We start from the raw sequence: 13,394 nt of genomic DNA on the forward strand, positions 1-13,394 counted from the left end.
CTCTTCTGGTCCGCAGGTGTACATGCAGGCAGAGCACTGTATACATAATAATAATAATAAATAAATATTTTTATTTACTCGCATGCACACACCACATATACACCCCACATGCACACTACACACACACACACACACCACATGCACACCACACACACCACACATGCACACACCACATACACCACATACACACACACCACATGCACACCCCACATACACACCCACATGCACACTACACACACACACCCCACACTGAAAATCTGTAAAATGTTTTACTTTTTGTGGGAGCCGAAGCAATGCTAAATCTTGGAAGTCCAGTTTGTATTGCATTTTACATGCATAGTGCCTCCCGGTGCAGTCCAATGACATTTCAAATGTTCAGGACCCTCCTGGGCCTGAAGCCATTGTACGGGGCAGTGCAGCATCTGAGCACTAAACTGCTTAGGCTCCTGAAGCTCTAATAATGAGCACCTCTTAGCATTTTCACAAGAACAGACGGCAGGGGGAAAAATTGGAGTTCATCTGCGGTACTGCTTAAATTGAGGTTTTCTTTATAACCAACTGGTGTTTCTGGTGAAGTCGATTTAAAAAAAAAATACATTGAGAGTCTGGGAAGACGGTGCTCACCACACAAGCACGAGGACATGAGTTTGGATCCCCAGCAGCCACGTTTTCAAAGCCAGGTGAGGTAGCATGCACCTGTGAGTCAGGAGTTGGGGAGCAGGAGACACGTGGGTCCCTGGGGCTCTCTGGCCAACCGGTGTAGCTGCATCAGTGAGTGACAAGTTTTGGGTCCTGTGAAGTGTCCTGTCTCAAAAATTAAGAGTAATGGAGGAAGACATGTGGAGTCAATCTCTGCCCTCTATGTGCACATATACCAACGTATACATGTACCATGTGTGTCACATGCCATGCAATGCTATTTTGGCCATGCACAACTGTGGTCCTATAAGATTATATAGCCTAGCGGTGTCATAGCCAGCTTAGCATATGATATTTTCACAACACAATTGCCTGATGACATTGCTCTTGGAACAGATCCCTACCCTCAAACGGTACACAACTATCTACAAACGCCATGTGTTCCCAGCTCTTTTTATTATGCTTCCAGAAGCTCTGTGACAGTCATGCTGGCCACTGCTGAGACTTGAACAAACTTGCATAAAACATCAATATACCCATTTCCCCTATGGTCTGCTTTCAGAGGGATAGAGAGAGAGAGAGAGAGAGAGAGAGAGAGAGAGAGAGAGAGAGAGAGAAGAAGAAGAAGAAGAAGAAGAAGAGGAGGAGGAGGAGGAGGAGGAGGAGGAGGAGGAGGAGGAGGAGGAGGAGAGAAGGGGAGAGGTACCCAGGTTCAAAGATGAATCCTTCAGTGTCCTGTTCATAGAGCTGTCTAGAGCCCGCTAGCTCACATAGTCCATGTCCCTGGCGCTGCCCTGCACGTCCCCTGTGTGAAATCTGTATGTCAGCTCTCAGGGCTGACACTGTCTCCATCCATCTTTGCCTATCCTAAATCCTTATCTACTCACAACCCCCATCATCCCTGGATAATGATCCCCACACTACCATTGTCATTATTGCTTTCATCCCCACCCCATCATTATCATTACCATTACTGTCACCCCCATCTCACCATCCTCATCATCCCCATCATCACCCCTATCTCACCATCCCCATCATCACCGTCATCATCATCATCATCATCACCCCATCTCACCATCCCCATCATCACCGTCGTCATCATCATCATAATCACCCCATCTCACCATCACCATCATCACCGTCATCATCATCATCATCATCACCCCCATCTCACCATCCCCATCATCACCGTCATCATCATCATCATCACCCCATCTCACCATCCCCATCATCACCATCATCATCATCATCATCACCCCATCTCACCATCCCCATCATCACCATCATCATCATCATCACCCCGTCTCACCATCCCCATCATCACCGTCATTACCCTCATCATCATCACCCCCATCTCACCATCCCCATCATCACCGTCATCATCATCATCATCATCACCCCCATCTCACCATCCCCATCATCACCATCATCATCATCATCATCACCCCATCTCACCATCCCCATCATCACCGTCATTACCCTCATCATCATCACCCCCATCTCACCATCCCCATCATCACCGTCGTCATCATCATCACCCCATCTCACCATCCCCATCATCACCATCATCATCATCATCACCCTGTCTCACCATCCCCATCATCACCGTCATTACCCTCATCATCATCACCCCCATCTCACCATCCCCATCATCACCGTCATCATCATCATCATCATCACCCCCATCTCACCATCCCCATCATCACCGTCATCATCATCATCATCATCACCCCCATCTCACCATCCCCATCATCACCGTCATCATCATCATCATCATCACCCCCATCTCACCATCCCCATCATCACCATCATCATCATCATCATCACCCCATCTCACCATCCCCATCATCACCGTCATTACCCTCATCATCATCACCCCCATCTCACCATCCCCATCATCACCGTCGTCATCATCATCATCATCACCCCATCTCACCATCACCATCATCACCGTCATCATCATCATCACCCCATCTCACCATCCCCATCATCACCGTCATCATCATCATCATCACCCCCATCTCACTATCACCATCATCACCGTCATCATCATCATCACCCCCATCTCACCATCCCCATCATCACCATCATCCTCATCATCCCCATCATCATTACAGCCATCATCACCACCACCAGAAGCAAGCCACATTTGTAGAACTGTAAGAAGAAACATTTTAAGGCACATTTTTCACACACACACACACACACACACACACACACACACACACACACACACACACACACACCCTCTAAAGCCCTGATAAAACAAGTGGGTCACCAGAGATGATAGCATTCCTTGGCAAGCGCTAACTCAACACTGATAGCTCATACGACCATCACTTTGACTGGGTACCTGTGGGGTTAACGCTTTTCCGTGTTGAGATGCCCTGCCATTCAAAATGTCTCCAGAAAGTCACATGCTGTGATGGCAAAAGGTGGGGTATCGGCAGAATGCACATCTCCGTCATTGGCAAGGTGGCTCTTGATGGTCACTTTTGCCACCTATACTTTCTCCAAGTATAAGAAGTAGATAAAACCAGACTCTGCTTGCTCACCATGGCTCATGCCAAAAGCCTCGAGGCAGAAGAAATGTCCCATTCACTACGATGAGGACAGCAATTGCATCCATGGGAGTGTGAGAACCCGCTGGGTAGAGCATGAGGAAGACACTACATTGCAGCTCGGTGTGGTGAGAGATGCTAGTAAGCCCAGCACCTGGGAGGCAAGAGCATTGCAGCAAGTTTGAGGCCAACAATGCTCTGGTCCTGATAGAGCTGCACAGAGACTCAAAGAAATGAACAACACCCCTGAAACCCTGAGCCTGGGCTACCTGATTACGGTGCACCCATCTTCCAACACCCAGTGAGGTGGGTATTGATGGAGTCCCATTTTCACACATGACCAACCAAGTTCACAGCCTCTGCCAGGCTGCACGGCTTTGCTGAGCACAGCTGATCCCGCAGCAGCCTCCAGCCTGCACACTAAGCCCACCCTTCCTGGTCAACGATGGAAACGCCGAGGGTCAGGTCAGAGCAGGTAGAGCCTGCCTGGCCTCTCGGCAACACAATATCCATGGTCCTGGATGCTAGAGTTTCCTTTGCCGGCAAACGGGAAGCTGTGTACTCCACTCACCCACCCTGAAGTCGATGTGCAGTGTAATTGAAATTCACGGATGAACCCAAGGAGCCAGCTCCAGGCTCGGTAATAACTTCTCCATATTAATGGCAGCACTGCAGAATCGTGAACAGCTGACATTTAATATAAAACATATGCAGCAGAGTGAGAGGCTCCTACCTGGGCCTTGCACAGCGCCTGCCAGTGAAGGAGGGGTGTTATAAAGCAATGCTAAAATTCAAGGTGCTGGGGTCTTCTTCTCTCCAGTACCCCCACCCCAACTGATGACCTACTCTGGGAAAAAAAATCTCTGCTAGGAACACACACATGCATATACACACATGCACCCATAAGCACACACACACACTTGAATGCACACATGTAACTATATATGCAATCACATAAAAACTTACATGCAAGCACACATCTGTGTGTGCATGCTCCTACATGCAAGACATGCATGCATGCATGCATGCATACATACATGCAGGCACACACACAGTCTCCATGGCTAGTTACATACACTCACATACACACAGTCTCTAGGGCAAGGTGCATACATATATGCATAACTCAGGGACCTCCAAGGTTTCCCTGCCATAAAAGAAGCTAAGGGTAAGGAAGGGTACACCTGTCCTTCCACGTAGACTCAGCTTCCCAGAAAGGGCTCCACGTATACTCATCCCTAAAGATCTTCAAGACCAGAATGAGATGCGCCAGGCCATGGTTCAGGCCACCACAAAAGAAAGTCAGCCTCAGTGCTGTGTCAGGCCCTTGCATGGCTGGGAGACTCAAGACAGATGAGTCCCTGACAGTCATGACACTTGTGTCACCCACAGCAGGCCTGAGTGAAGACCTAGCTGTTTCCACTCCTCATCACCCAGCAATGGCTAGGGGCATGGGGGATGGGCTGTGGGCAGGGGGTCCCTCCTAAACAAATAGCAGAAGCCATCAGCCACCAGCACCAGGGATGCCCCTGACCATACAGTGGTGAGCAGGGCCCAGCAAGAAACATGAGCTATGATGGCCTGAGTAGCCAGTCTCCCTGAGCTCAGGCTAACGGTGACTGACCCCTGAGCCCCTGTCCCACGCTATTAAACCTTTCCCACAGGTACCTAGGGGGTACCTCCTTACCTTGTTTGAATTGATTTAAATCAGGAGATATGAAATCAGATTTGTGGGCCAGAAAGCCATGCAAAACTACAGTGGATGTGCACAAACACTTTCCTTGGGGGCGGGGGGAGGGGCAGAGCTTCCATCATTCAGAGGCTCACTTCCTGAACATAAGACACCATGTGGTTGACATCAGAGCAGGCCGAGGGGGAGCACTGGGTCTCTGGGAAAAATGTCATGCCTTTCCCTACCCGGGGCTTCTAGAACCCACTTCCTGGACATGTCACTTCCCAGCCCACAGCTGACCTCACCCAGTCTAGAGCTGAGCCCTGTAGACATAGCCAAGAGCGTTCACACTACAGGTTGCCAAGAAGCACAAAGTGTGACACGCTATGTGTGTGTGCAGGGTGGCTCCCAGGACAAAGCGCCATTCAGCCAAAGCCCACAAAGCAAAGCGGGTAAAGAGAAGGGCAGTGTGGATGGCCTCAGAGAGGGCGCAGCCTATGCAAAGGCCTTGAGAATCCAGTGCTGGAGGAACAAGCCCAGAGTACCAGCACAGTGATGGATGTGGCCAGATTCCCGCAGGACAGTGGGCTAGGACTATTGTGTTTTGAGAGCTATAAGAATCAAAGAAGGTGTGCTGGAGAGATGGCTCAGAGGTTAAGAGCACTGAATGCTTCTTCCAAAGGTCCTGAGTTCAATTCCCAGCAACCACATGGTGGCTCACAGCCATCAATAATGAGATCTGGTGCCCTCTTCTGGCCTGCAGGTATACACACAGGCAGAGCACTGTATACATAGTAAATAAACAAATCTTAGAAGAAGGAGGAGGAGAAGAAGAAGAAGAAGCAAAGAAGTGGCAAAGAAATGGTTTGTAAAAGCTGCTCTGGGTGTTGGGTGGAGGAAGGGATGCTGGGTTGTTGCTACAAGACCAATCAGAAGCAGCAGAAAACCACAAGGAAGGAGGGCAGCTCTCAGTCAGGTGGAGCGCACAGGCCTGCCATGGAGTATCGGTGAGGTTTGGAAGTCTCCGGCTGTGCTACAATTCCTGGCCCCACTGGAAGGTGGTATGTGAAGAGGACAGGGGAGACCTGCGTCCGTGGGTAGCACAGCTCATAAGTCTTATGGAGATTTCCATCTAGCCCACCCTCCATAGCAGCAGGAGATGCGTACCAGTCCCACATCACCGTGGTTGCTTTAAAGATGAGCCCCGGCACTGTGGATGGCTTCCTCGTGGAGGTGAGAGGGGAAGAGCCTTCTAAAATAGACACCAAGAGTGGAGGAGCTGAGAGACTGAATGATCTGAGCCCCTGGGTCCAGCCAAGCCTGAAGCCAACACTCCTCGGAATTTTCAAATAACTAGACTCTTGTTTATTCCCTCTGATGTGAGCCTTCCATCATTTAAGCTCAGTACGCCTTAGGTAAGGTGGCAGGCTAAGGAGGAGGCAGAAGCCACCCTAGGTGGTTAGGTAGGTCACTCACATTAGAGGCCAAACAGCTGCCTCTGCTCTGATCTAGGGTACCTCTTTGGTTCCCCTGCTATGGGCTCCCTGCCCTCCAGGCAGTACTAAGGCAGGGAGGAAGCAAGCAAGATCCCCCTATGAGGAGCAGCCCTTGGAGCTTGGCCACCCTAGCACTTGAACTGACTGAGCCCAGCATGTGACCTTGAAGGCACCAGGTCCTTGGAGCAATATCACTTTTCTTTGTGGCTTTTATGGATCCCAAAGGTCTGACCAGGATGGGATCCCAACAGGAAACCCCAAGAAAAGATGCTCAACCTCCCACAACAGGGACTTCCTTGTTGCCACAAGCCCTCAGATACACTTCGGAGGCTCTGCCAGGCACAGCAGGGAGCTTGTAATGAGCCCCCTAGGAAAGAATGGGGACCTCCTCTCTCAAAGCCCGGAACTATGCCAGGCTCGTCTAGAACACTCGAGGTCAGATACTACCCCAGACCAGCCAGTAGGCTGTTATCAGTGGTCCTGCCTAGACAGACACAGCAGGCCACGGAAGTCCACCAGGGCTTCCTGAATGGCAAGAAGGGTTAGGAAGGGCCCGTTTCCATCCTCCTAGAGCCCGCACTGTGATCACTCACCAGTGAGGAGTCAAGGTACCCACCCATGATGAGCTCCAGCTCAGAGCAGACCCCTGGATAGTCAGGCACTCACCCCACCCCCTAATCACATGGACAGTGGTCAGTGCTGCTGACTGAGGTCTCTGGGAAATAAAATAGGAAAGATTAGAAATGGTTTTTTTTTTAATGCAGTTCGGCTACCACTGTTGTGAACTATTATTGTGTTGGTACACAAATATAAACATAAAGGAAAATAGACTGTAGTGAGGGTGGGGCCTGGAATCAGACAGAGACGAGTTTTGTTTTGTTTTGTTTTGTTTTGTTTTGTTTTCAGGAAAAGTTATCACATTTATTTATTTATTTATTTATTTATTTATTTTACTTTTTTTTATCCCATCCCTTGTATCCTCCCATTCTTCCCTCCCTCCCATTTTCCCCTTATTCCCCTCCCCTATGACTGTTCCTGAGGGGGATTACCTCCCCCTGTATATGTTCATAGGGTATCAAGTCTCTTCTTGGTAACCTGCTGTCCTTCCTCTGAGTGCCACCAGGTCTCCCCCTCCAGGGGACGTGGTCAAAGGTGAGGCACCAGAGTATGTGAGAAAGTAATATCCCACTCTCCACTCTACTGTGGAGAATGTTCTGCAGAGACGAGTTTTGATACCGGATTCCAAGATCTTAACGGCCTGCTCCCTCCCGGCTTTTGGAGGCTTGGTTTGTTCATCTGTAGACAGGCTATAAATGAGCGTGCTGCGTATGCTGTGATAGTAGGTGCTTAGCAGGTAGCCCTGCACATAGTAGGACTGCACCAAACTGTCATTCAGTGTCATTACTCCTCATACCAGCAGGCTTCTTTTCTAGCGAGTGTGTAAAACTGGTGTGAATTAGCTTGCCTGCTGCGTAACCCAAGAAACACTAGAAAATTCTTCCATAGCAACATGATATATACTCCCTAGGCATTTTCCCCCTCATTCACTGTGAAAAGAAAAAATTTTACCATCGCCAACCCCGCTTCCCAGTAAATAACGATGAGGTGCCTCTAACCATGTCTAGCAAAGAACCTATCAATCAGTGTGTCTGGGCCTAAGTGTGTGTCATGTCTTATGCCATGAGTCTTCATGGGGCACATCTTGTGCCTTTACCAAACTCCAGCAGAATCTGCCTCTTGGCTGGTCCAGGGGTGGTCACTTTTGGCCAGAACAATCTCAAATCGCTGCAGGGAGCACATGGGTCCCACTTACTCTTTCAGCCCTGTGGGAATCTTCAAACCCCGTATCCCAACCCTGTCAGTAGCATCCTACCTGAGAGTAGCAGAGTGATTCACAAAAGGAAATAGCTGGGTGCTGGTGGTAGTGGTGGTGGTGGGGCCTTGACTCGAGCCAAGAACAAGGCCAGCCCACAGGAAGCAAAGGGCAGAGGCAGCAGAGGGTCCTCTAATGAGCCACGCCTGAAGATTTGTCACCATGTCAGCTAATAGGCTCCCCTTTCTGTTTGAACCCACTTGACTTAAGAATTCTCTGTCACTTGTAACTGAAAGAGGCCCAACTGAGAGAGGCAGTGGGTGGATTCAATTAGAGTCCCCGCTGTACTAAACAGATTCGGAGAGAGGTAGCCACAGTCATCAGTTACTGCTGCCTCATTCTTTAAGTAGAAAAGGATACCCACGTGACTTTAGGACAGCAGAGATAGGGCCCCTTGAGCACCTATACATAAGCAGTGGGGTCATGCCGCCTGCACGTCCTGTCTACACCACGGTTTCTGCACACATGTGCTTGGGTGCTAGCTGCGTTCTCCAAAAAAACAGGGGGCTCCAGGCTACATCTTCCAGGATGTGGGATGAAATATAACTGGTGAGACTCCTTTACTATAGAGCTTTTCACACACGCGCGTACACACGCACATCACTCCTAGGATGAATGCAGCTACAGCCTTTCCCAGTATGGTTTATGGTTTTCCCCCTAAACCCCACTTTCTCAGAAAAACTCATGCAGCCATGCAGACTATTCTTGGAGAAATGGTCCAAACGTGAAGAGCATGGACCTGGGAGCTTACCACAATGCAGACTTCTTGGGGCCACCCTGCGCTGAAGTTGAATCTGTTTTTAGTAAGATTTCTGGGGAGCCGCCTGCCCAGTATAGCCTGGCTCACCTGCTTTACTATATCTGGGCAATTATCAAGAAAGCGTGTTGGCATCAGAGGAGAGGTTCATGGAGAAGGAGGCGTGGCCTGCTGGGTGGGGCAAATACACGTATCCACTTACAGCACTCTGAAGTCTGGCCGGGCACAGTTTGTCCCTTTTATTACACCTCAGAAGTCTTACGCTCCCGCCCCCCCCAGAATTGGGAAGCCCTGAAGCAGAAGCAAACGAGGCCAGTCAGCCCTAGGCTAGACACTCACCATCCCTGGCTGTGTGGCTAAGACGAGTCACTCAACTTCTCAAAGCTGTAGCGACCCTTTTGTAAGGCAGGTATGAGGCTACTACCTCCCCTACAGGGCCACTGTGACAAGCAGAGGCACCGGTGTAGAGAGCCCCAGGTCCTTAGTGAGTGAGCCTGCCACGAAAGCACCAAGGAACTTAAAGTGTTAAGGAATTTCCTCAGTAGAAAACCAGGTACAGGTACATACAGAAAAAGAAGGGGAGAGGGAGGAGAAGGGAAGAGAGGGGAGGAAAAAGAAGATGGAGGATAAAAGAAAGGAAGACAAAAAAGGAAGAAAAGAAGAAAAAAGAAAGAAAAGGGTGCTGGCCCACCATGTCAGCACAGAGGGGATCCCTATTAACCCTACCACCTTGTCCCAAGTCCCCAGCAGTGCTCTCCTTTCATGTTTAAGAAATTCACTGCCATCCTTAAAGGTGACTTGCCTGAGGGGCTAGGACTAGTAAGACAACAGAAAATAGAAAATTTTTGCCCTAAATTAACCCGATTCCTCCAAGGACACTTAAGAGTCCTTTGCAGTGTGCTAGGGCTCTGAGTAAATCCAACCAAAGGCAGTGATTTTTTTTCCTGAAGCAACAAGTGATGTTTCCTGTGTGTCCATAAAAAGACTTCCAGTGGTTGTGGGGCTGGGGTGTAATTGCCAGCTCTGCAGATGGCAGCGCCAACCTGGGCTCCCTAAGGTCGGGCGTTGCTCAGGGCTGGCAGGGCTAGAAGCATGGCCACTTGCCCAGAGCCAGAGTACCCGGAGCAGCGATTAGAGCAAAATCCACGGTGGGCAGCTTCAGATGTCTGGCCAGCACAGCCGGCCTGACCACTGCACATTCAACCCAAAATAGAAAGCTGCTATAAGTTCTGCTATGCCAGGCCCCTGGGTGGCAGGACAGCACCACCAATGTCAGCCTCTGCCGTGAGCATTGATCCAGGCTTTCTCCAAGAATCCCTTTGTGGCAATCATGGTCCTGGAGGACACCCAGTGGCAAGTGAACTTCCCATTAACGGTCCAACAGGAGCTGCCCCACAAAATCAAACAGCCCTCGGGCACCAGGACCTTCATTGCCTGATGCTCCCCTTGGCTCACATTAGAGGGAGAAAGCCGACCTTTCAAGCAGCCTACAATACTTCAACAGGAAACCACAGTAGAAAACTCACTTGTTCCTGGTCAGCCAAGGGACAGAGGGGGCTAGCTGGGCATTTCCGCATCACTACCTGCTCTTCAGGCTGTCATGTGCACACACAGAAGCAAGGAAACTGCCAGCTTCCATGCATACCACAAGCTCAGCACATACACACGTGCTCAAAGTCATGCGTTTGAAGCCCATGCATACCTCCGTGCTTCTGAGGCAATGCACATGTTCACACGAGTATACAGGTACCAGAAGAAGCATGCATACATTCCAAAACACACACACACACACACACACACACACACACACACACACACACACACACACACACCCCGCAACTTATGCTTGTATGCAAGAAGCAGAAAGGAGCAGTCTGTCATTGGGGCTGGAGGTGGGGTTCATAACCCTTCTCGGACCAATCAAAAAATCGTTCCTTCCCGCCAACCCCTGCAGCAAGGCCAGTGCTTCTCTCAGCACTGGGGAGAAGACAGTCCTGAGCGCCTGAGCGCGGGCTATGTCGCCCTCCCAGGGGACTCCCTAGTATTGGGTTTCCAAAGCCCAAGCAAGGGACAGAACAGAACGGAGCAGAGCCCCTGGAAGAGAGTACTCACCAGCCCATCGCAGTTACTGAGCGCCACCGAAGAAGCTTTAGGTAAGCCTGCCACGTCTCCAACGTAGAGACAGGACCCAAGCAGGGGCTCCACCCGGGTGTCACCCGTCTCACCCTGCCACTCCACAGTGGCTCCAGGAGCCACGAGGCGAGCGTTGGGCCGCAGCCGCAGGTGCAGGTCTCGGCCGAATACCGTGAGGTTGTAAAAGAGGCGTCCTCCAGGGTCCTGCGCGTCGCCTCCCGGCAAGCCGGAGGTCTGGACTGGGGCGGCTCTGCGGGCTCGTACCCCCGCCCCGGCCTTCTCCAAAGACACCACGTGGGACACCAAGCGGCCCTGGGCGTCAGTGCGCACCGGCACCGCCAGGATGCGCTCGGCTCCATGCCCCGGGGGCCCGCCTGCAACAGAAAGGGGCGTTAGACTGGAAGAGATCTCGGAACCTCAGAGCTCGTCCGCGGAAGCCAGACGCCCCCAGACCTTGCCTCAGATGAAAAGAAGTGACATTCCACCAGGAAGCCTCCAGGAAGGGGCGTTGACAGGACCACCAGTCCGGAACCACGTCGCCTGCGGGCCGTTCCCGCTAGAGGACCATGCTAGCTAAAGAGCTGCCCCAGTGGGTTCCCAGTTGAGGTTCCGGGGAAACCTCGCCAGTTACTCTAAAGGGCGATCCCACCAGAGTGCCTCGCTCCTTAATTATACCGTCCTTGGTAGGACACGGGGCTTCTCAGAAACCATTCTATGCTGGTCCCCTGCTCATGCTCTCGGACCCTTTAGTGGTCCCTTGCTGCCCAAGTGTCCTCACCATTGGCCTCCTGAGCAACCAAGACTGGGCTCGCCCTCTCACTGGCGGCCTGACCTCGGTCTAGCTCGTAGTCAGCCCACTGCCAACCCCCTATCCCCTTGCACCTAAGCCCCGGGATGGGAAGAGCAGGGTCCCAACGTTCTCTGGGGAACCCTTCCGGGGAACCCCAACCAATGCTCAGGGCCCGCAGGCGGCGCGCTCCGAACCGGCTCCTCCCGATCGTCCCCGGGAGCCGCCTCACCCTGGCTCCCCCGGACCCGCTGGTGCTGGTTCTGTGCGCCCCGCCGCGGGGTTTTCCCGGCCCTCCAGCTCCACACTCTGCACACCCGGAGCGGCAAGTGCTCCGAGGCTCCCTGTTCCCCAAGGCACCTGGGGTGCGCCCCCTGCGCGACCGCCCCGGCCCCGAAGTTGGCCAACTTGGCCCCGGGCGCGGCGCGCGGAGTTTGCCCAAGTCGCCTCAGACGATGCTTGAGGAGGGGGCGGCGGGGCGCGCCGGGCGGGAGAGTGTGGCCTGAGGGTCGCGGGGCATGGAGGTGCGGCTGGCACCTACCTGGGGGCTCGGTGGCGACGGCGAGCCGGGCGCTCGCGGGTGGCGGCGGCAGCAGCAGGAGAGGCGCCGGCGGCAGCAGCAGCAGCAGCAGTAGAGTGGGGCAGAGCAGGCGGCGAGCGGCTCCCGCCGGCAGATCCATGGCAGCCCGACCGCAGCCGTGGCCCCGCACTCGCAGCCGGCGCGAAAGTTCCCCGCGCGCCGCCCAGCCCACATCTGGGGGCAGCTGGAGCCGCCCGCAGCTGCAGCACCGCAGGGCGCGGGGCGGAGGAGGCGAGGCGCGCAGGAGAGGGCGGGGAGCGCGGAGGGAAGGCGGGGAGAGCGAAGGAGCGAGCTTGCTAGCGGGCGAGGGAGGCGGGAGGAAGAGGCGAAGGCGAGCGAGGGGGAGGGCGGGGACGGCGGGCGCCTCAGCCTGCGGTGACCCGGCGCTTCTTGGCGCGGCCGCCGCCCGCTCCGCTCCTCGCTTCCCCGAGGCGGCGGCAGAGAAGCGCTGGAGATCTGCCAGGGAGAGCCCACTGCACGTCCCAAGTCACCTCGAAGGAGTAGCACCCTATCCGGAAAGGCCTTGGGAGTGCGGGTCCCACCCTGCTGCTTTGGGACTCCTGAGGCCACCTCACCCTCTTTCTGTGCTTTGTAGTTGGATGAGACAGAGGAAATGGAAAGAGAGTCTGGGAGGACACTGAGCCTGGTCCCATGGTTGCTCCAGGGGCAGGTCAGTACTTACCTCAGGCTACTGCAAAGATCAACTTTCGCCCTCACTAAAAGGTTCCTTCAGCCCCCAACTCCTCTCTGTCTCACTCTCAGCTCATCAACCTCTAGGTCCCTTCAAGCCCTTCATTGCAACCTCTGGCACAGCCTCTTCCTGTCAGACTTGGGCCATCTCTAAAAAATACAGCTTAGTTCCTGCCTTTGCCTGCCTCAGTGAGCCGGCTACCATG

The 13,394-nt window shown here is 52.9% G+C and overlaps 1 protein-coding gene across 1 annotated transcript in view; it reads right to left on the bottom strand.

The window, feature by feature from the left end:
* ADAMTS2 (ADAM metallopeptidase with thrombospondin type 1 motif 2) overlaps positions 1 to 12,763 on the bottom strand; it is a 210,015-nt gene extending 197,252 nt beyond the window's left edge. The window contains exons 1-2 of the mRNA XM_084763280.1: positions 12,460 to 12,763; positions 11,111 to 11,505 (exon numbers count right to left, since the gene is read on the bottom strand). Of these exons, the coding sequence (XP_084619406.1) occupies positions 11,111 to 11,505; positions 12,460 to 12,598 (534 nt within the window). The 5' untranslated portion in view covers positions 12,599 to 12,763. The remainder of the gene's footprint in view (positions 1 to 11,110; positions 11,506 to 12,459) is intronic.
* Positions 12,764 to 13,394: the final 631 nt, after the last annotated feature.

Source organism: Acomys minous, assembly GCF_964271855.1.
Source record: "Acomys minous genome assembly, chromosome: 16".
Classification (NCBI taxonomy): Eukaryota; Metazoa; Chordata; class Mammalia; order Rodentia; family Muridae; genus Acomys; species Acomys minous.